We start from the raw sequence: 21,484 nt of genomic DNA, 5'->3' as shown, positions 1-21,484 counted from the left end.
TCAATTCTCAAAACCAGACCACATGCTTTTGTTAAGGGAATGTTATATACTCAGTGGCAAAATAATTTAAGCTTTATGACCATGAAGAGCATTCCCTCCAAAATTTGCTTTTCAAATTCCTTTGTTCATTTAAAACAAAGTTTTAAGCTGTTTATTTACGTGGTTGTTGGTCTTGTAAAGCTCTTTTTGTTTGCGTTGGATCACAGAAACTGAATGCTGGAATTACTATTTTTAGAGAGTGCTGCCATTTGTGTTAGTGATAAAATGTATCATGTTGTTATGGCAACTGAAATCCTCATGTACTGATTAATGACATTGACATTAGTTGATGGAGAGACTCATTTGATGCTGTTTAGTCCTATGGAATATTTTAATAAACTTTTTTCTTTTAATTTAGGATTATTTTTTGCAATACAGTTAGTCTTATACAAATTCTGTGTGCAATACTTTCTTAGAGGGTTGTCACGTTACAGTAGCTTAGTGATCCTAAACTGTGTTCAGAGACAGTTGTTTACCTGAAAATGCTGAATACATTATAACAGCCTTTCTAGATTTGCTATTATAAGGACAGTCTGTTTTTCAGGTATTCTCATAACCTAGTAATAGGGGCAGTTGATGATGTTTATTGAAAAAGTGGATACTTTGCATCAGAATAAAGTGCAGTATTTGTCTCCTCATCTTTCTCATAGCTCCCATTTGCTAATATTTCCTGAAAATACGAGGTTCTACCCAATTGGTATTTGAGATTCCTTTAACATGTCAGTCCGCACTCACTGTGGTCCAGAGCTGGTAAATTTAGCCCTGATTTCAGTGGATGCAGTTCTGGTGACTTTGTTCCTTGGCTGCATAGTTCAGCAGGGCTGAATCTCGATTCATGATTACCTCAGTTTCCTTAGCTTCTCTTGGTGTTCCACTTGCATGGGTTTGGCTGTAAAGTAGTTGTAGTTGCTGTTTTTGTTAAATAAAAATGCATGTGGAGCTGTAAACATATTGCCATGGTGATTAAAGCAAACATTCAATGGATAATGTAAAATAAAAGTATTTGATTGTCTTCAAAAAGTATTAAACTTTCCTGTTAATTTTAGCATGCAATCTCCACGCATTACTTGTTTATATAAAAAAAAAAAGAAAAGGAAAAAAAAAAACAGGATACAGACTTTATAGCATTGTTGGTAAAAGCCTGTAGTAGGTTTTAAATCTCTCACCACTATCTCTTCAGCTCTTCCTCTAAAAGATTATGGAATAGGTACAGCCAAGATAAAGAATAGAACATATTTGCTGGTAGTTGGGGATGGGGACAAAAAAAAACTTATATTTACAAAGGTCAGCAAGAAATGACAAAAAGTAAACGGTAGATCACTAAGAATATCAGTCTTAAAAATTGCAGGAGAGTGTAGGTGAACAACTAATGTATGCAAATTGAAAACTAAATTAACCTTCTACAGTTGTTTCCTTCTATGTTTTTTTCATGATTGCAGAAATAAAAAAGCTAATTTCTTGTTTATCAAGATCATATATCTGAGTTCATGTATGTACAATACAAACAGATGAAAAAGTCTTTTGTTGTAAAGCTTTAAATAGTTTTCATATTTGAAGTAAAAGGGCTCTGTAATGTAACTGACGCTGAATTTTTAATGTGTATTTGTAGACTGTACTGTGAATTCCTTGTATGTAGTACTGTTATATTCCCTACAATTTGCAAATTATATGGATGTTTATTTTTATTTTTTAGAGAGCAGATAATAAAACAGTCAACAGAACTGGTCTGCAGAGCTTACAGTGAGATATATGCAGCTGTGATGGATCCTTCAAATAAGTATAAGGACCCAGAAACCATACTACACAGATCTCCTCATCAAGTTCAGGCACTTCTCTCATAGTCTTGTTTCACCCAGATTTATCTGAATCCATAATTCTGTCTTTGAGTATTTAAATTGAGTTATTTTTCTGTTTTGAATTTTGATGTATGCTTAAAATATGTAGGAATGCAGTTTTGTTTAATCTGTTTGGCAAAAGTCGAGTCTTTCCTGTGTCTTTGAATGCCTTCTATAGGCCAGAAAATAGAATATAGATTAAAAATTATTTTAACATATTCCTCTGATGGAAATGGACCTTGACAATATGCAATTTATTTGAAAAAGAGAGTAAAGGAGAAAGGAGCCTTTTCTTTGCCATGCATGATCCTTTTGACCAGATGTTGAACCAGTGTCTCTTATGACCTCACCAATATTTTTATTTGCTGTTTTTTCCCGTTCTTTCACTCTTTTTCTCAGCCTATCATCAATACACACTGATACTGTTTCATTTTAGTATGGCTAATATACTTTGAATGTCTCAAGTCTTTCACAGCTCATAAATCATTTTAGAATATTTGATGCAGTTTTCCAAACCTGTTGATTAAATCTTTGAAGCAAAATTCATATATATATATATATATAATTAATTTTTTTTAATCCATTGTTTTTGTTCCTACTCTGGTGGTTTTTTGTAAGAAGGAATACTTGAATAATTTGCATGTACATAACCTGGAACTTCATGCTTTAAGTTATTTTTATAATTTTATTTTACTAGAAAGATTTTTTTTTTGGTGCAGTTGTTCTGTAGCAATCCTTTTATCAGTTGAAGGGTGCAGATCTCTTAAGGTTGGGACCAGTAACAGTGTAGGTTAGGAAGATCGTTTGCACAGTGGTGTGGCCATTAGTTATTTGTATGCATCAAGGGGGAGATGAGCAGTCATTCATATTGAATCAGTTATATACTTAAGATGGATGCTTTTGTCAATAGTTATATTCCCCATATAAAACATATGCTTAGTGGCAGTCAAGTCTGCACGTTAGTGTATGCTCGTGAAATAGCAAGAAATAGAGAATAGCAGCAACAATGCCTTTTTAGTCTCTTGGAAAACTCATTGCACGAGTTAGAAATTAGCTTTGGTGGTAATACCACACTATAATATCTTCTTTATGGGCATAATTTGTTAGTATATTATAAAAAGATTTGAAATTGTAAGTGTCCCTGGAGTTCATGGATCAGGCATAAATTCTTTTGTAAATGTGAATGTTAGGTTTATTCTGTTTGAATACACTAGAGCTGTTAAGATGAAAAAAAAAATATAGAAGCTTAGGAAAATTGTAATGGAAAATTATGCTTTTACTAGGTAACGCACTTAAATTATTCAGAATTTGTGTTACCGTAGTATATATTCAGAAGGCTGTTCATTGTTGTTTAATAACGTTAATATTGCTTAATATGCCTATAATTATTATCTAATATGTGAGAATTACATTAGTTGTGAAAGGGTTATAAATTAGCTTATTATTAGATTAACATACTCTTAAGAATGAACTTTTTCCTCAAATTACACTCAGCCTCAGTCTCAAGTAATCAGTCAGTAGTTTGCATGAGGATTAGTAAGAAGTTGCTTCCTGTCTTTGAGTCCAACTAGAGACTTATCCATGATTTTATCTTCACTGAGTAACAATGCAAGAGCTATAGAAGTTGTAACTTGTAAAAACTAAAATCAATCACTAATTTTGGTCTGTGCAGTTAAAGTAAATGACAGAGGGTCACAAGAGAGCAAATACATCAATAAAAGGCATTTGATTTACTGACTTCTGTCTTCTGTGTGTTTCCTCTGGCTGCCTTCCTACAAGGAGGAAGGAAAAGATGATGAGATTTTGACTTATCAGAACTGCCGTGATAGAAATGGCACTTTAATTTTACAAATACCACCCCAGGATTTCCACACCAGGACCCGTGATGCTTCAGTCCTCTAATTGCTCGGTTTAATGTCTGACCCGTAAGCTTTGCAGTGAATGGGATCGTGGTGGGTGGCAGTACTGGATCCGTATACGCACCAGTTGTTGTAGATCTGACTTGAGTATCACGGTGCATCAAGAGATGCTCACCTGGGCTGGTTTAGTCAAGCACATCTGCTGTTGGGCCTTAAACTCTTTATACAGAGGGGCTTGCCTTCATAGAGTGAGTCCGTTATTCTGTGCTGAGCTGCAGCATGCTTGGGAAAACTGCAAAAAGAGGTATTTGAATACTGGCACTAGCAGGCAGCGTGCTCTGCATTTGACATTCAGACGACCCAATTCTGAAAGTAGGTGAGTAAAGGGCTTCGAGCGCTTTTGTGGGAAGTGGGAAAACTGGGTTCTGGGCCAAAGGAGTTTGGAATCAACATCCCTCTCATTCCTGGAGAGCACCCAAACCCTTCGCTTGTTGTGCAGCTCGAAATGGGACAGCTCTGATGCTTCTCTCCTAAATTTAGCAGCTACGCAGAAATAAGTGCAAAGCATGGGAGGCATGAGATACAACAAGCAAGGAGGGGTTTGGATCTGTGAGATGTATGTGAGAGCTCTCCTGAGGAGTCCAAGGTTTACATCTTCTGCCGGTTGTTACTTAGGGGCCTTACATTGACCTCCAATTACATGAGTCCCAGAAACAGAATCAGTATCCCAGGACTTTATCATGCACAGAAGTATCAAGCAAACAGTTGAGTCTGGTTGTACACCAGCACTGGTGGCAATGCCTCTGTCTTCAATCTTCTCTGTAAAGCTTTCTCATCACCTCTCTCTAAATACGTACACCACGCTGAAACTAAAATATAAACCTTTTTCTAACTGCAGCAGCCCGGCCACAGTGATTTTTTCTTTTCTAATACAGGAAAAGAGAAACTTAAGGAGGTTTGGAAAGGTGATAATACATTTGTTTTGTAGCGTTTAAGTGCTTCTCCTTATTCCCTGAGATTTATGACTCTAGCCTTGAATTTTGTCTGTTTATAGACTCTGCTGTAATTATTTGTATTAAAGTTTTTGAAACGTGTGTTAGAGGAAAATACTTTCAGAACCACTAAACTTTTCCATTCATTTCAAAAAACCTCTAGCTGCTATTTAATCCCTTCACTTGCCTTGCTGAGTCACTTTGCAGTCAACCCAGGGGGTGGGGAGCTTAGCAAATTTTGAAAATGAAATGGAGGGCTTAGACATATTTCCATGAGTAAAACGCACCCTTTAGAAGCAGCGCAGACATAGGTGTGGGTTTGTTTGAAGTCTGCTGCCACCTGCTTCTGAGGGAAAAACGCCGAAAGGAGCCATTTGCGTGTGACAAGGGCACCCATCCAAAACAGCCACGAAGGGCTTGCTGCCATAAATCGATGCTAAGCCCATGTTACGTTTGACGAGTCAGGGGAAAGAAACTGGCAGTAGAAGTGAAAGGTATGCTGTAGAACTTAACTCCTTCATGCATTGGGATTCCTTGCTAAAGGTTTTCAGAGCCTCTCCACATCCTTTCCCCCGTTGCATTTAAAGACTTCACAAGCTAGATCTCAGGACAGTCTTGCGACTGTGGTACCAGTTCTAGCCAAGTAAAATGAGGTTCTTTGAGGCATCCAGTGACATAAAAAGCGCTAGTTGAACTTGGAGCCGATTTGTCTCTTGAAAGAAATTCAAAAAAGGGGAAGTGAGTGTAACAAACCTGGATGCTCGTCCTGAGGGCAGGGGAGGCCATGCCCTTCATAAAGCATCCTTCGTGGAGGAAGGGCTTTGGGCACTGTTTTTTATTTCGATTCCAACTGAAACCCAACATTTTCTGTGAAAGGGATGTGGCCTGATGCTGTGTGTCGATGGGCCCTGGGAGGGCTCAGAAACCCTCAGACCAGGCTACTGAATAGCTGTAGTTCTGCAGCCAGGATTCCCGGGGCACCCCGTGTTTTTGGGTGCACACCGAGCAGGCTGCAGAGCTGGGAGCAGGCTCACTGCTGTCTTCTGGTGGCACACCTGAAAAAAAAAAACAAACATCTACGGGTATCCAGCCATCCGTTGCGTGGTAGGGAGCCAGCTTAGTTTGTCAGAATTAAGCTAATTTTTTCAAAAAGTTTAATTTTGCTGAAGAGATGGGTATGCCTCTCGCCACACAAAGGTCTACTGATATCCCAGCTGTTTGCATTTTTGTGTAAAGAGCCGCTGATATAGAGGTGGTGTGGGGAGAAATGGATTAAAACCTAAGCCATTGCTTCTGCCTCAGTTCTTGACCGACTGTCCAGCCCCTCAAAGGTAACGTGGGTAAATCTTTGGTAATCTCCAGAATGCCCTGGTGCAAACCGATGGAAAGACAAAGTGCAAGAGACACCTGGCAGTGGGCATTTAGCCCTACGTTATGGCCTGAATCAGGGTACAAACACCCTCCCACTACAATTGGCTTGGTATAAAGGAAAGATGAACTACGAAGTCTTTTCTCTTAAAAAAAAAAAAAAAAAAAAAGGCTTATTTTGACTACCTTGCATTAGCAGTAAGGAAACCTTGCTTAAGCAAGATATGGCTGAAATATGTTTGGTAGATTACTGTAGAGGGGCTGACAAAAAAAAATCATCCTGTTGCATGTTTCATATTCAGACAATGAAGCTTTCATTTGCTGCCTCGTTCACAGATGTGGTATTGTCAAATTGCAGGAAAATGCCTGGCAGACTGTATCATCAACTATATTTAGGGAGAAAAAAATTCAGCACACACTATTTATAGAAGCCACACAAATAAGCACAGGGTTCTTATCAGCCAAAGATAACATTAGTCGTGATTTATCAAAGTAATCTTTATTTTATGGAAAATGGATAATAGGGCGTAATTTAATCCTTTGTGAATGTAATGTATATTTCAAAGAGTTCTTTCTTGTCAATAAAACCATTTGTTGTACTCATTAAACTAATTAGTCTTGTTGCTGTTGCTTAGGACAGGATAAAAGATGCCCGTTAACAAAACGGGGAGGAGAAGAGGGGCTCGAAAGTTTGTACACCAGACTGTGTTCCTTGCCAGCCACCCTTCGGGCCGAAACAGGCTTCGCTGCGAGCCTGCGTTCGTGGAGACGGTGCAGAAGACACAACTGCCTTTTCAAATTCTGGAACAAAACACCCCAAAAATTCAGCTCGTCCCTGGGCCACTCAACTGCTGCAAGCACCAGGGGCTCCCCCGACCTCCGGGCTGGTGGCAGCCCAGGCCCCGGCCTGGCTCTGGCACCCAGCGCCACCGGGGAGGGCCGCGTTCCCGGCCGCTTCTCTCTGCTCCTTGCATTTTTTCCACCATATGCAAACACATTCCAGGAGCCGTGCAGAAGGCGAAGAGGGAAGAAAACAGAACGGCCTCAGTGCTCCCTGCGTCGGGCCCTGGCCGTGCGCATGGAGCGAGGGCAGGTTCGCGGGGCCTGGCTCTTGCTGAGGCCGGGCCGGGGCTTGGCTCTGCGAGGGGTCCCGGGGCAGTGCCAGGCTGCAGGCAGGACGTGAGCTCATCCCCTGGATCTGCAGCTGACCTTGAAAGAACAGAGTCAGAAGTGGGGAAGAGTCAGAAGAGGACACATTTTATTAACTTTCTCTTCTTTTTTTTTTTTTTTTTCTTCTTAATGTTTTTGGTGTCCTTGTTTGTAGCCTAGCAGCCTCGTGAACTTTAAATAGGAATTTATGAATGATTTGCAGAAGATGACTCGCTGCTCTCAAAAGACCAGCTAAGCTCTTAAAGATCCTTCTCCCTTAGAAATGGTTCAGAAAATGTCCTCAGAAGGGCCAGGTTATGGAGAAATCCTTAAGGAAGGGTCTTGTCCCTACTGTCTGATCTGTTCTGCCTGGTCATCCCAGTTCCTTGGTTCTCTTTGTACCCTGCATTGTAGAAACTGTCCAAATATAACGTTTCTGATCCTGAAACATTGCATCCAGAAGTTTCGCAAGTCCTTGGATCTCCTGGACACGCCAGTGAGGAGAGGCCCTAGCTTCCAGCTCCCACAGCCCCACTGGCGAGCTCGCGGAGCAGATTTGTGTCCTCCCGCCCCCTACTGCTCCGTGTCTACATACTGTGGAAACAACAAACATTTATCCCTCTCAGGATCCATCCCCACCAGTGTCCCAGCCAGAAACCTGCATCTGGTGCTCCATCCCCCAGCAGCAGAAGGGAGGTGACAACGCTCGAGGAGCCAGCGTGCCCCGGGGACTTCCAGCACAATGACCCAAGCGCAGCATCCAGGGCACTTGGGAGCAGTGCTCCAAAAGGCTCCGACCCCAGAGATGCTGTCCCCTGTTTGAGGACAGGGTGCCTCTGAGGCTGGCCCACCTGGCCGGCTGCCCAGAGGGGGTTTCAGCTAGCCAGAAGTACATGGCAGGGCCCTGCATTGAGTCAGGCCATGCCAGAAAGAGCAAGCGAGCTTGACGGTGCGCAAGGGTATCACAGCAATGATAAAAGCATGTCGGCTTTCCCTTTACATGGGATCACTTTAGGGAGGCCTTTGATATTTATTTTTCATGTCATCCAGAATGACAGAAGGACCAAAAACTGTTTCACAAACAGCATATGAAATAGACAGCAGTGAGGAGCACTAGCCATTAGTCCTTGTTGTTGTTTTTTTGTCATTGGTGGTGGTTTTTTTTTTTTGTTTTGGTTTGGTTTGGTTTTTGTTTTTTTGATGAGATCTGAGGCTATTTTCAATCCCACTCCTTCAGGTGCAGCCCCCATACGGCAATGCCTGAACATAAAGCTGTAGTACAAAAGGTGATTCAGACCACTTACAGAGTGGATTCGAGCATCTTTTTGAAGTAACAGAGAGCCAGGTGGCCTCTGAAGACCTCTGAAGGGTGCCTTGAGACAACAAATCAGCTTTTCAGGTGCCAGTATCATGTCAGAGCCACTGTGGGCCCATGATGAGAAAATGTACAAGCTCCTGCTGCCTGTTCATATTACATTTGGGACAATTAGAGGCTTTTGGAGGGGTTATCTGGCCATAGCAGATCTTGTAGTGCTGGAGGTCGAGATTTCAGCAGGATACTGACTTGGGATTCAGGCTCATCCTTGTTAACGCTATTTTGCTTTTTCCCTCTGATTCCTCATTCCCTACAAAGATGACAGACTGCTGAAGCAGGTGGCTAAAAGCAAGGGAGCAGCAGCCTTCGTTTCCCCCGTGCTTCTGTGCAGCCGCCCCCTCCACGCATAAAGCAGAGCCTGGAGAGGGGGGTGCCCTCTGCAACTCTACGTGCAGAATTTGCTCCACTAATCCCCACTGCGCAGAGGAAAACAGCCACCTGCATTTTTACCTTTCATTTGAACGCTAAGTGATGCGGCTTTTAGTTCAGGGAACTGATAGGGACTGACAAAATTGCAGTAAGGTGAGATGCGATATTTTTTTTTTGCCAATATTTTTTTCTGTGTGGCAGAAACCGTGTTGTCTTTCGTAAACAGGTGAAGAGGTGTCTGTGGTTGTGAACATGTTCTTCCTTTTTCTTCTTGGAAATCCACTCTCAATTAGTCGGGAACATTGGGTAAACTGGTGCTAATGAAATAAAAGGGTTTATTAGGTTACACAACGGTATGCGGGGGCTTAGGGGACAAAGTCAAACATTTACTCAGGCTAACTTTAGGGAGGGAAAACAGCTAGGGAGATCACAAGGTAAAGAGCTGAAAACCAAAACTTCACCAAACCAGGCAGATTAGTAAGCTAAATAGGGGATAAAGAATACAACAAGGCTGCTGTGTGGAGAGAAGCTTCTCTTTTTCTGACTCTCTGTTGCAGTTACCACGTTTCCTCCTGCTACAACTGAACTCTGGCATCAACTTTGCAAGGGCTAGTGTCATTAAAAGTGCACTTTTAATATATACAAGTGACTTCAAATTTGTACTGTGCTGTGATTTTTTAACTTTTAGTCCAATAGGTGCCGAGAGCCAAAACAGCTCCTGTTTGACACATAGCTCCCAGAGAGCTCAGCAGCACAGCACTGGGGCTCAGAGTGATTCTTTTCTGATCAGATGGAGAAAACTACTTCAGAAGAGACTAACAGTCCTGCAAAAATGCTAATTTACTTCCTCAGACAATGCAGAGAAGAAAAGTTCAGAGCGAGCCACCTGCCCTGGGTGGGACTGAGCCCTGAGCTCATGGCCTAAATTGACCTTAAATGCCACAGTCACAGCAGAAATAAAGTAATTCACTGGGCACTTAGCCAGCCAGCTACATACATACCCTCCTGCCTGCATTTTTCTGGACAGAAAGCGAACGTTGTGACCTCTCCAGGATCCTTTGGAGCACTGTTTTTCCCAGCACACCCAGGATGTCACTTGACCTGAGCATTGCAAGTCTCAGCCACGGAGTATGTACTGCAAAAAATGAGGGTGAGTCCTCAATTGCCACCCTCACCTCCACCTGACACCAGTGTATAAAGCTGGGTAGGGATTGCTTGACATGGATTTGGCAGGTATCGTTTCTCCTACCTCCTAAAGTCACATTTTCTCATCAGGTAAGTGCGTGTTGCTGGGAAATGAGAGTGCACTAGCATTTCTGAATTTGATTTTCCTGATTTTCTGGGTGTAGAAATGTGTTGTTTGTGTCCTAAGATTAGAAACAAAAGGTTATTAGCTTCCTAGGTATACTTACCCTCATTGTATTTTCTGGAGACTTGATGGGTCTAAAAGAGGCTGGTCTAGAAAAGTTGTTAAAAGCGTTGCCTAAGTGGGCAACAAAGTCAGCCCAGGGCTCTGTTACAGGTGCCTCTGACCTGGGAGGGATGGCAGAGCGTGAAGGCTGGGAGCACCTGATTTAGTTTATAGTTTATTTCTTCAGTAAGTTCCTGATGCTGTAGAAACTTAGGCATACGTTTTAGTACATGAGTAATTATACTGTGTGTGTATATTTCAAATTAAACAGGAGATTTCAAAAGAAGGGGGCATCTGCATATCTGCATGAACACTGCCACCCAGGGATGAGTGTTGCTGGAGCTCATTTGAGGTTTGGGCTCTCAGCAGAGGCATGGTCTAGGAGTAACCTCTAAGAGTGTCCCAGCACATCTGAGTTACTTCTGAGTGCAAGTGAAGTCGGAGAAAAAATGTTCTTCTGGCTGAGAACTAGCAAGTCTAACAAATGTGCGTAGAGGAAAACTCCCAGCCCAGCTCTCTCCATGGAAAAGATCATTGACAGGCTGGTTTCTAACAAGCCAATAGAAATTGATTCTTGCTGCATTTAAGTGTGTTAAAACTACAAGCAAAGTTTAAACATGTTTATCTGCTGCTATTTCTGCTTTTAAAGAATCTCTCATTAACCTCAGTTAAAACTAATCTAGTCACTGCACTATTTTTGTATCCACTCCCGAAAGGAAAAAGAGGTGGATTTCATGATGAATTGTGCTAACATGAACTTTGATGCTATGTTGTGTTAAATAACAGAGTATGGAACATGGAAATCCTCACTTGTGGTCCTTTTCCATATATCTACTTTACAAAACATATTTCTTAACGGTCTGTATATTTAAGCATAATCTTCACTAGATGTCCTGATTTCTCCTAAGCCTATGGAAACAGATAGAGTGCTGTGAATTTAGATGTGTGTTTTCTTATGAAGCCTCTTCTTTTGAGTTTCAAGAAATAAAGCATAAAACATTTGCAACTTCTTTGACTCCCCTATATACACACTGTTATTTAATGTTCCAGCTGCTAAACGTGTTGCTGATGTAACCGATTCCTTGTGAACAGCCCTAGCTGCAGCCATGATTAGAGGCAGGTTTGGGCACCAGTGGCGTAGCGAGGGGCAGTGCTGGAGCAGGGGAACCAGCACGTGCAAGGTACGCTGCGAGTGCAACGGAGTTAGCTGAAATACCTTAATCAGATCAAAAGCAAATTGCTCTGGCAGTCTGTATTATACTGCCCGGATATCCCGATTCCCGAGGGCAGGAAACACTAAAATCCCAAGCCGGTAGAGAAGAGATTCAGCGGGACAGGAGGAAGTGAGAGGGACAAGGCAGAGCAAGATGTATGGTCTGCAGAAAGACACGGCGTGGCAGATGCTCACCGGGGGCAGAGATTACTCGAGGCAGGAATTGAGATACAAGCAGCAGAGAAAATACGACAGGAAGCTGCTCTACACCCCGCTGGCAGGGCGCGAGGATGGAGGAAGGGCTGCTCGGGGCAGATAAAGGAGGCGGTTGCAGCCCAGGCAGCGGGGACAGGGACAGGGACAGGGATGGAGCAGTGCTGGCAGGCGGGACGGGTCTGATGCAGATAGCACAGAGAGCACCAGGATGCTCCTGGCTCTGCTCGCGGGGCAGTGACAAAAGCAGGGGCTGCTCCAAAAGCTGCTCTAAGAAGTGGGAGCGAGAGGAGGAATTGAATTGGAGCCGGTGATCCTTCCTGAGCAAAGGATCGTGGCATGCGTTAAAAATAGAGCCCGGTGTGCAAGAATAAAGGCTTTTCAGGCTTTGGGTAATGACACCTCAGACAGGCCCATCTATATTAGAAGGCAGAAATGTTAAGACACCGTATTACAGGTGTTTACAAGCCAGACACAAGCAAACGAAAAACAACCCAAAAGTCGAGCATTTATTTATAAAACGTCAGAGTTGTGCTCCCCTTTGCATAAACCTGATAGCCACGCAGCTTGCACTGATGCATCCTTACACTTTGCATCCTGCAAAGCCATGGGGCCATGTGTCAACCCTGTGCAGGAGGTGGGCAGCTCCGGAGAGCCGGTGGGGGAGATGGCTCCAGGTATTGAGCAACGTGGGAAGAGAAAGGGAGGTGAGGGAGGGCTAAATGCCGTGCTGGGAGCAGGCTTTGCTTGCTGATGAGCTTGCTTGGAGAGAGGGGGAATAAGCAAAGGACAGTTTTGCAGGAAAGCTTTGTGGTTAAAGCCCCAAACTGCACAGCAGGAAATCCGGGTTACGTTCCTGGTGGTCACAACCGGTGGGGAAGTTCACTTTTAATCTCCGTGCTTCAGTTCCCCCGCTCTGGGTGTCGTGAACAGCTCGGCCGGAGCCGAGAATAGCCGTGGGCCCCGGCGGGATGGAGGGGGCTGAACCCAGGCATATGCGAGGAAAGGGGCCCTGTGCTTTGCTCTCCCATCCAAAACCACAGCACTGAATAAGCAGATCTTTTATTACCCTGATGTTGTCAGTCTAATCTGAATCTTTCCGCTCCGTTTGCACCCTTATCTGGCCGCAGCCAGCAGGAGGCTGGCGAGGAGGCTTCACTCAGCCCGCACCGTGCATCCCGTAGCACCCGCTGGCAGCACAAGATTAAATCTGGTTACGTGCCCTTCTTATTCTGCCTCTCCAACGGTGTCTCGGATGGATGCCAGGTCACTGCCCTCATCTGAAAAGCCACTTAGCAAGGATTAGGAGGTAGCAAGGCAGTAAGGATAGCTGTATGCTTAACTGCCAGATCAGGTCTTAACGCCAGAAGGAAAAAAAAAAAAAGAAATGCTTAACATCAAACAATACAGAAGGTAGCCCAGGACAAAAACCTGAATGTTTGCCCTCAGTGGACCATAACTCCAGTGGTAACAACTCCCACGGGGACAAAGCTTTGGTCCTACCTAAGGCAATTGCAGGTGTAATGCCCTGCTTATTTTCTGGGTTTTGTTTATGTTCATAGAGAGGGATTATTTCTTCATTTTCCACCTAGCCAGATAAAAGCTTTTACTCAGAGCTATGTCTAATATCCAAAGAATTGTTTTTTCTACATCAGAGAAGAGTTGGCTTTCTCCAGCCCCACATTCTTCAGGTCCACTTTGCCACACCATTGCTAAGCTGGTGCTGGGGAGTACTGGTGGGACACTTTGATACTTACTTCATCGTCCTCATAAATCCTCAAGGTCTTTTGCCTTAAGAGTGAAGGTATGTTCTATATTAAAACGCCCTTTCCTCTATTCTTATCTTCTTCTGGACTTATCTTCTCTCTCTCAGAATTACCTGGCACCATTTGTCTTGCAATTTCGACTCCCTTCTTTTGTCTCGGCAGCAGTTTCCCCCGTAAACCCCACTTCCCGTGTAAAGCCTCATTGCCTCTCTGCTCTCTTCCTGGAGCCGTCTTCTGTCACAAACTGGAGCCAGGATGTTTTAACTTTCTCCCATAGTGCCTGATTTTAATCCCTATCCCTAGTCACTTGTGATTAATTAGATTGCTTTCATAAAATCACAGACATTTACATTGGGATTTTAGCCTGTGGTAATCTGAATTTAAGTAGCTCTACTGTTTATTGTTGCTACTTTCAATCATCTTCTTTCTACTGCAAAAAAACTGGGGTTCAGGGTGGATTTTTCTACAATTTCTTTACTTTGTGGATCATTAAGTTGTGTTCTCTGTACTAGAGGATATTCTTTTTGCTTAACCTCATCCTTTGTTTTGCTTTAAGACCCGCATATCCTAGGAGAGAAGGTTTGGAGTTATTTTCCCTCTCTTTCTGCACCCAACAGTTGCTCACGCCCTTTCTGCTGTTTTCCATCTCCTTTTTTTTGTTCAGAGGAACTATGATTTCTTTACCACACTGCATTACATCTTTACTTGGTATGTCTTTCCCTTCTCTAAGGCATACTCCAACCACCATGTTCTTCCTCTGCTCACTGGGTTGTAACTTCTCTTTTCAGTGCCTCTCCCACTTCTTTTTCACCATTGCTTTTATATAACGACATTTTGCTGCTCCTCTTAGCCTGTCTGAACTGGTTGCAGTCTCCATTTTGGGCCTGGTTTTGTTTTTTGATATAGACTACCTGTCGTACTGGTGGAAATGGCCATGCTATGAAACCTTGCTGCATCCACGGGTCTTGAGTACTGTGTGCAGCTGTGGTCCCTGCACCTGAACATGGTTATAGTGGAATAAAAATGCTATAGAGAATGGCAATGAGATGGTGAAGAGACTGGAGCAAGCTGCTTGTGAAGAGGGACTGAAAAGGCTGGATTGTTTCAGTTCAGAGAGGAGAAGGCTAAGGAAGGATATGGCATCCCTCTGTCATCCCTAATCTTACAACTGCTGTGTGGGGCACCCAACACAATGGACCTTGGTTAGCATCAGGATTTGTGTGCTTTCCCCTCCAACATCGCCCAGCCCAGACAGCCAGGACAGCCAGGAAGGCATTTCCTGCATGTTCCTGTCTTTCCCATTTATTGCCAAGGATCATCAAGAAACAGGACTCATGCTATTTGGGTAGGACAAATGGCTTTCTCAAGCCCCATGCTGAGCAGGTCCAGATGCATGACCCTTTGGGATGATGAGTGTCCAGAGGTCGGCAGATCTGCAAGGACTTCAGAGGGCTCAGGTGAGATGGAGACACAGCAACATTGGTGGCAGAAAGCAGAGGAGAGAGGAGAGCATCAGAGACTGGGAGCCTCACTCCACCAGGTGCAAACACAACTCTGCCCACAATAAGATGCTTCGTTAAAACAAAGAGTAACCTGGTCTAGTGGGAGGTGTCCCTGCCCGTGGCAGGGGGATGGAATTAGGTGATCCCTAAGGTCCTTCCCAACCCAAACCATTTTTTGTGATTCTGTGAAAATTTCAAGACAGGAAAAACTGATTTATGGTTTTCCCCTGTTACAACATGCTGTAGGTTGCAATGATAATGCAAACAATCAAGAAAGGAAATAGAAATTATATTCCTACTCAAGCTGTTAATGAATCAAGTTGATGTGTGTTGAGGTTAAGGGAAAAACTTGGAATCATGGAATCACAGAATAACCTGAGTTGGAAGGGACATGCAAAGACCATCGAGTCCAACTCCTGAACTCTTTGTGCTTCTTCCCTTTAAAGAGTAATTGGGAGGAAAATAAACAAAACAAGCGAAACAGCAGAATAGCACTTTAGCATTTGTAGAAGATATTTACATGGAAGAGATACTAAACAAATCTAGATAAATTTCAATTAAAAGTGTACTCACTGTCCTGATTTACACTGAGACCCGTAAAGTTCTTTTAAGCCTACACTGTTGTTGTAGGTATTTTGCACTATGCTGCAGGAGATGAGTTGCACATAGAAGAATAATTGGTGATTAAAGCCATTTGCTGGTTTTACCGGGCCTTCCTCTGGGATCTAGGGGGGCTGCTCACCTCTTTTGTTGTCAAATTTCTCTCCACTGAGTGCAAACATTACAGAACTGGGGGCTGTGGCTGATTCACCAGTAGGACACACTGCCATCCTGAGGGACCTCGACAGGCTGGAGAAACGGGTTGACAGGAACCTCCTGAAGGCCAGCACAGAGGTGTCATAAGCCAGTATCTGTGGGTTTTAAAGCACCATTAGGCATGTGTAAGGTGAACAAGAGTATCAGAATGTGATATTGTGGATAAACATTGTGCAAGACTTATTACTCTTTGTGTTTAGATGAACTCCATCTTAGGGACCTTGTGTGAAGGTGGATTCCTCCCCGCTTCCCTTTGAGAACTTCTGACACCTGCTGCTTGCTCCTTCTCCCAGACCACGTAGGGAAGGAATCAGCTCAGCTTTAGGTCTGGTCCAGGAAGGCAGATTTGCAATTTCTGCAATATTTCATACACATAGAAAGTTAAACATGCAAGCATAAAATTGGTAGCCTCCCCCCCCCCCCCCCCCAAAATAGTCTTTTTACAAAAAAAAGGTTTTTTTTTTTGTGTGTGTGTGTGTGTGTGTGTGTGTGTAAATCTCTTTCTATTGTCAGCATTTTTGCATTAATCCTGCTTACCTTTTGCCAGGGAATAATTTCACAATCAGTTTCAGCCAGTTCATTTTCCAGAAACCCAGACTGGAACTTAAAAAGAGATTAACTTCTAAAAACAGATCCAAAGTATGCACAGAAAATAAAATAAATAAAAAAAAAAGGAGGGAAAGGTTTGCCTTGAACCCTGATAAAGGGTTGAAGTGCAATACTGCCCTGTTGCCTATTTACCCAGTCCAGCAGGCAGCTGCATTTGATCCTGCCAAGTAAAAACAGCAGCAAAATGTTCCTGTTTATACTGGTGCTCCTTTAAACCTGTCTCAGTGGCTGTTTGCTTAGCTTTAGTCTATCAAGAAAGATACACCAGGAAAGCATGGTTCCAGCTGAAAACCTTGAAGCAGGGACCTTTGCTTGGCATCAACACGGCTGAATGAAATTGTCCAAAAAGCCAGCCAAGGCTCAGCAAGAGCCAAGCACTGCTGAATCAGGGGGGAATGGCGAGGTTAAAAACTGGATGCAAGCCAGAGATTGTGAAAATATAACACCTGGCTCCTACTTTAATACACAAGCTTGTGTTAGCATCTTCCTCTCCTACAGAAACCTTCCACCCACCTGTGTTACTTAAGGCCCACCAAGAACCAGACTGTTCCCAGCAGCTGGTCATTTCACCACTGACCCCGTCTGTAATTCTTCTGTGGTCTAAAGCTGGTGGTGTCTTTCTGAATGCAGATCCAGCCCTCATGCAGGCAGGGAAAAAAAAAGAAAAAAGGCAACAACAATAAAATAAATCCTTGTTGCTTACTATTTGAGCTGTCAGAACATCAGCACTGAAGAAACTGGATACCTTCCACGTCAGCAGTGGGGGGCCACTTTTATCACCTCCTTGCATCATGACTGAGGATTAAAAAAAAAAAAAAAAAAAAAAGGAAAAAAGAATGCTTCAAGGTGAATGAATCCTCTGGAGGTGCTGCAATTTGTCAGATCAAGGTTTTCTGAAACTTTTGAAGTATCTTCAGATTAAAGGCTTCCTCAGAAACTGGTATCACTCTGCTGCTGGTCCACACAGGATTGTAAAATATACCTGAAATTAGTTGTGGTTGGACAACAGAGAAAGAAATCACCATCCCAGGATGCCGTTGCCCTTTAACCTGCAGTTCATAGGAGGCAGGACCACACAGATTTGTTCGTGCTAACCTTTGCACTTTCAGCAGGTGCGTTTTGTTTCTGGGCTGTTGATTCTTGCTTGGCATGGTAACTTACTATGTTGTGCATAGTGCTGTGATTGCTACCTGCATAGCCCCCGTGATCTCAGATTATCTGAGGAACGCTCTGCTATTCAGATACCGTTCCAATATGCAAATATGCGCTGTGGGAATGTCCAGAAAAGACAGTTTCCCATCTGACTTTTATTTTTGCAAAGGAAGATAAACATTAAACAGTGCAAAGTACAAAAATATGATGGGGGTTGTGAGCAGGAGGCAACAGGAGAAGATAGAGAAGTTCTGCAGATGAAAGTTTTTGCAAAACAACAAATATGCTTGCCTTGAAAGTCACAGACATTGTTTTCCTGTGAAAATAGCTCTCACACAGGCTCCTTGGGCACTTAATGTAGTCTTACAAGATATTTTTAGAGCAGGGTGGCTATTGCTACTATCTGAGTGTCTAACCTCAAATATCCAGTTGATTGCTTACCTTTTAAGTCTCTTGCTTTGGCCTTGAATAACAACTAGGATTTCTGAGCCTGTGTGTATGAGCAGGAGACTTTCCCCGACAAGCAGAATGGAAAAATAGTGCAATCTGTAGAGGCAAAGAGAAGCTGTGAGTTCAAGGCAAGGTTTAGGCAATGCCAATACACACAATCCCAAAGATGAAAGATAGATTTGAAGATCGTTTAGAAGGCATAGCTCTGAAAAGGTGAACAATTCCCTTCTTTTCTCTGCCCTTTTTGTATGATTCAGCTGGACAATGTGGACTTCCACAAGGAGATGTTTTAGCTATTCTCAAAATACACCTTCTGTATTTAAATCCAGAAATCTCTCACTGTCTTCAAAGGGTGGAGAGCTGCAGGCATAAAGAATTGGGGTACCTCACCTAAAAGCAACTTTGCAAAGCACTTCGATGCAACAAACTGTTGCGTTATGAATAAATAAAATATCTCAGACCTGAGACAACTTCACCATGACATTTCTGCACTTGGAAATAGCTTCTAGCCAATGCAAGGGCATTCATTTACAGGGGTGGGAGGAGGGTCTGGAAGATGTCTAGCAGGCAAAACAACATGCTCAGTAAGGCCAAGCCCCTGTGTCCCAAAAGTGAAGAGAGGGGAGGTGGAAGAGTGGCAACAGGAGCTTTAAGTAGGCCCTTAGCCAGCAGGGCTGCAGAGCAGCCTTAAACGTAAATCCTGAAGCCATTTCTGCTAAAAAAGATGTCACCACACTGATAGATAATTGACAGCTGATAACACCTTTTCTCTTATAGTGCATGACTCATCCCAGCTACGATTAGTACCCCAGAAGCAGCATCTAAATTAGAGGTGTAATTGCCCTAAGATATACCTTGCAGTCAAGGAAAAGAAATAATCTCCAGACCCCATCCCAACCTCATTCTGGAGGGGTGTCTCACTTAAACTGACTATGCACCTACACTGGTGATTTAGTTATCTTGTTCAGTGTCTAAATTTAAGTAGGACAAATGGTTTGGGAGGCTGTTCTGGAACAGGGTAGAAGGCAGCAGTAGTAGAGCAGGAGATGGAGTTCTGCAGAGGCATAAATCAAAGCAGCAAAGGATACTAAGAAGTGGAAATGGGTTGGTGCATGAGCAGCAAGAGCATGCCTTCTGTAGAAGCCATGTTTTCCAGTAGATCTCTCTAGTATTCTTTCTAAGATCTTATAATGTCTTTCTCACCAGTGCATCCAAGTGTCCTCCAGAGGACGCTGGTGACAGGAATGTCATCTGCCAAAACAGGCTGTTTGGTCTCACCCATAACCCCAAAGACAAGAGAAAATGGTACTTTTAGAAACAATTGATAGGTGTATGCCTTGTGCCTGGGTTTACTGAGATATTGAAAACAAGCTCAAAGAGGCATAGAATCACAGAATCATAGAAACATTCAGGTTGGAAAAGACCTCCAAGATCATCTGGTCCAGCCATCACCCTACCACCAATGTCAGACACTAAACTATGTCCCTAAGCACCACATCCAACCTTTCCTTGAACACCCTCAGATTTGACCACTTCCCCGGGCAACCTGTTCAAATGCCTGACCACTCTTTCTGAGAAGAAATGTCTCCTGATTGTTTTAATTGTTGCAGAGTACTGCTCTTTGTTCAGTTCTTTGTTTTAATTGTTGAAGAGTAGGGGCATGATGTTTCCCTTTTTCTGCTCACCAGGGACATCGCCCGACTGCCGGGACTTTTCAACTCTGATGGAGAGAGGCTTGGCAAGTACATCAGCCAGTTCCCTCAGGACTCTGGGATGCATGTCGTCAGGTCCCATAGACTTGTACCTGTTTAGATTCATCAGGTGGTCTCGAACCTGCTCTTCGCTTACAGTGGGTGGGACATTGATTCCCCAGCCTCCATCTGAGGGTTCAGGGAAATGAAAGACTTGGGAAGCCCGCACACCAATGCAGACAGAGGCAAAGAAGTTGTTGAGTACCTCAGCCTTCTCCACGTCTGTTGTTACCAAGTACTCAGCTAGAGAAACTCACTCCTAGGATAAGAAATTAGACACCTATAATCGCTTACACACTCCTATTTTCACCCCTCAGTCTACTATTTGCACAAATGTTAGAGGTGCATGGTGGCCCTCGCGGACTTCTCCTGTCACCCCAGCGCAGCAGCCCGAAGGAAGCTGGGTCCTCTCTTGTGCTCTTCCTCGAGGCTCTGTGCAGAAGGGATGCCACCTCTGGCACAGGGGCTGGGGGATGGGAAAGAAGCACTCACACAACCCCTGAGAATTGGCAACAGAGTGGTTTATTGCCGGGAGGTCTTGCAGGTGAGCCTGTGGGATGGCTGTGGTGTCTGGGGGCTCCAAGCTAATGCTTGGGGTGGAGCCTGCATGACGACGAGTAGGGGGCTGGCCGGGCACTCCTGCGACGCTGTTTTTGTACTCGGATAGCAGAGAGCAAAGACGCGCCGCGGTAGTCCCAGGTCTGTTCTGGCCGAGGTGGATCCACTTCCATCGGTTCCTCCATGTCTGCTGGTGGATCCACCTCCATGGGCTCCTCGGTGTTGGGCAGAAGGCTAAGCCAGTCCTTGCCTGGGACTGCCCAAACAGGATGCCTTCCATCCGTAAGATTTCCAGGCCGGGGTGCCGAACCACAGGGTCGTCCAGTTCCATGCCTATGTGCACTGTCAGGTTGATTTCCGTGTGTAGGTCCGCCGTTGCCATCTGGTTTATGGCCCAGTCTGGGTCCCGCACTGTAGTACGGATGATAGGCACGCCTGTGCTCCCCGCGGCTGTCTGCCTGATCCTGCTGCCTTCGCCCCACGCCGCTGTTGCACCAATCATAGGGCCGAGGCCTGCAGTCGCTGTATGGATGCCGGGAAGGACTGCGCACAGCTCGGAGTGGCTGATGACCAAGCCCATCCTTGCTTGCGACTGGCCGCATGGGATGCCTTCCATCTGGGAAGTTTTGAGGCCGGGGTGCTGAACCAGAGGGTTGTCCGCTTTCACGCCTAGGTCCCATGCCACTGTGCGTTTGATTTCTACGCATGGGTCCGACACTGCCGTCTGTGTTACGGCCATGGCTGGGTCCCGCACATTGCTCTGGACGATAGGCACGCCTCTGCTCCCCGCGGCTGTCTGCCTGACGTTCCTGCCGCCTTCGCCCCACGCCGCCGTTGCGCCAATGGTAGTAAGGCCCAGACCCCCTGTCGCTGTATCGTTGCCGGGAAGGACTGTGCATGGCCTGGAGTGGCTGATGACCAAGCCCGTCCCTTCTTGGGACAGGCCACATGGGATGCCTTCCATCCAGGAAGTTTCCAGGCCGGGGTGGTGAACCACAGGGTTGTCCGCTTCGATGCCATGCTCCCATGCTACTGTGTGCTTCCTTTGCTCCATTTG

The 21,484-nt window shown here is 44.3% G+C and overlaps 1 protein-coding gene and 1 long non-coding RNA gene across 4 annotated transcripts in view; one reads left to right on the top strand and one right to left on the bottom strand.

Annotated features, from left to right (window-relative positions):
- Window positions 1-3,609, top strand: part of COG6 (component of oligomeric golgi complex 6) — a 52,213-nt gene extending 48,604 nt beyond the window's left edge. For both annotated transcript variants that reach the window (XM_083796331.1, XM_083796332.1), the window contains exon 19: window positions 1,733-3,609. In XM_083796331.1, the coding sequence (XP_083652457.1) occupies window positions 1,733-1,880 (148 nt within the window). In that variant the 3' untranslated portion in view covers window positions 1,881-3,609. The remainder of the gene's footprint in view (window positions 1-1,732) is intronic.
- Window positions 3,610-3,759: 150 nt separating this feature from the next.
- LOC310880490 lies at window positions 3,760-18,995 on the bottom strand. 2 transcript variants are annotated; one of them, XR_014571724.1, is made up of 5 exons: window positions 16,649-18,995; window positions 16,445-16,510; window positions 16,095-16,262; window positions 15,834-16,002; window positions 3,760-7,302 (listed from the first exon to the last, which is right to left on the bottom strand). It is a non-coding gene; the product is annotated as an uncharacterized lncRNA (long non-coding RNA). The 2 variants fall into 2 exon arrangements; XR_014571725.1 differs by having other exon boundaries at window positions 16,445-18,992.
- Window positions 18,996-21,484: the final 2,489 nt, after the last annotated feature.

This window comes from Anser anser (assembly GCF_964211835.1).
Source record: "Anser anser genome assembly, chromosome: 1".
NCBI lineage: Eukaryota > Metazoa > Chordata > Aves > Anseriformes > Anatidae > Anser > Anser anser.
Note: the sequence above shows the minus strand (reverse complement) of the source record. Positions and strands in the feature narration are given on the sequence as shown.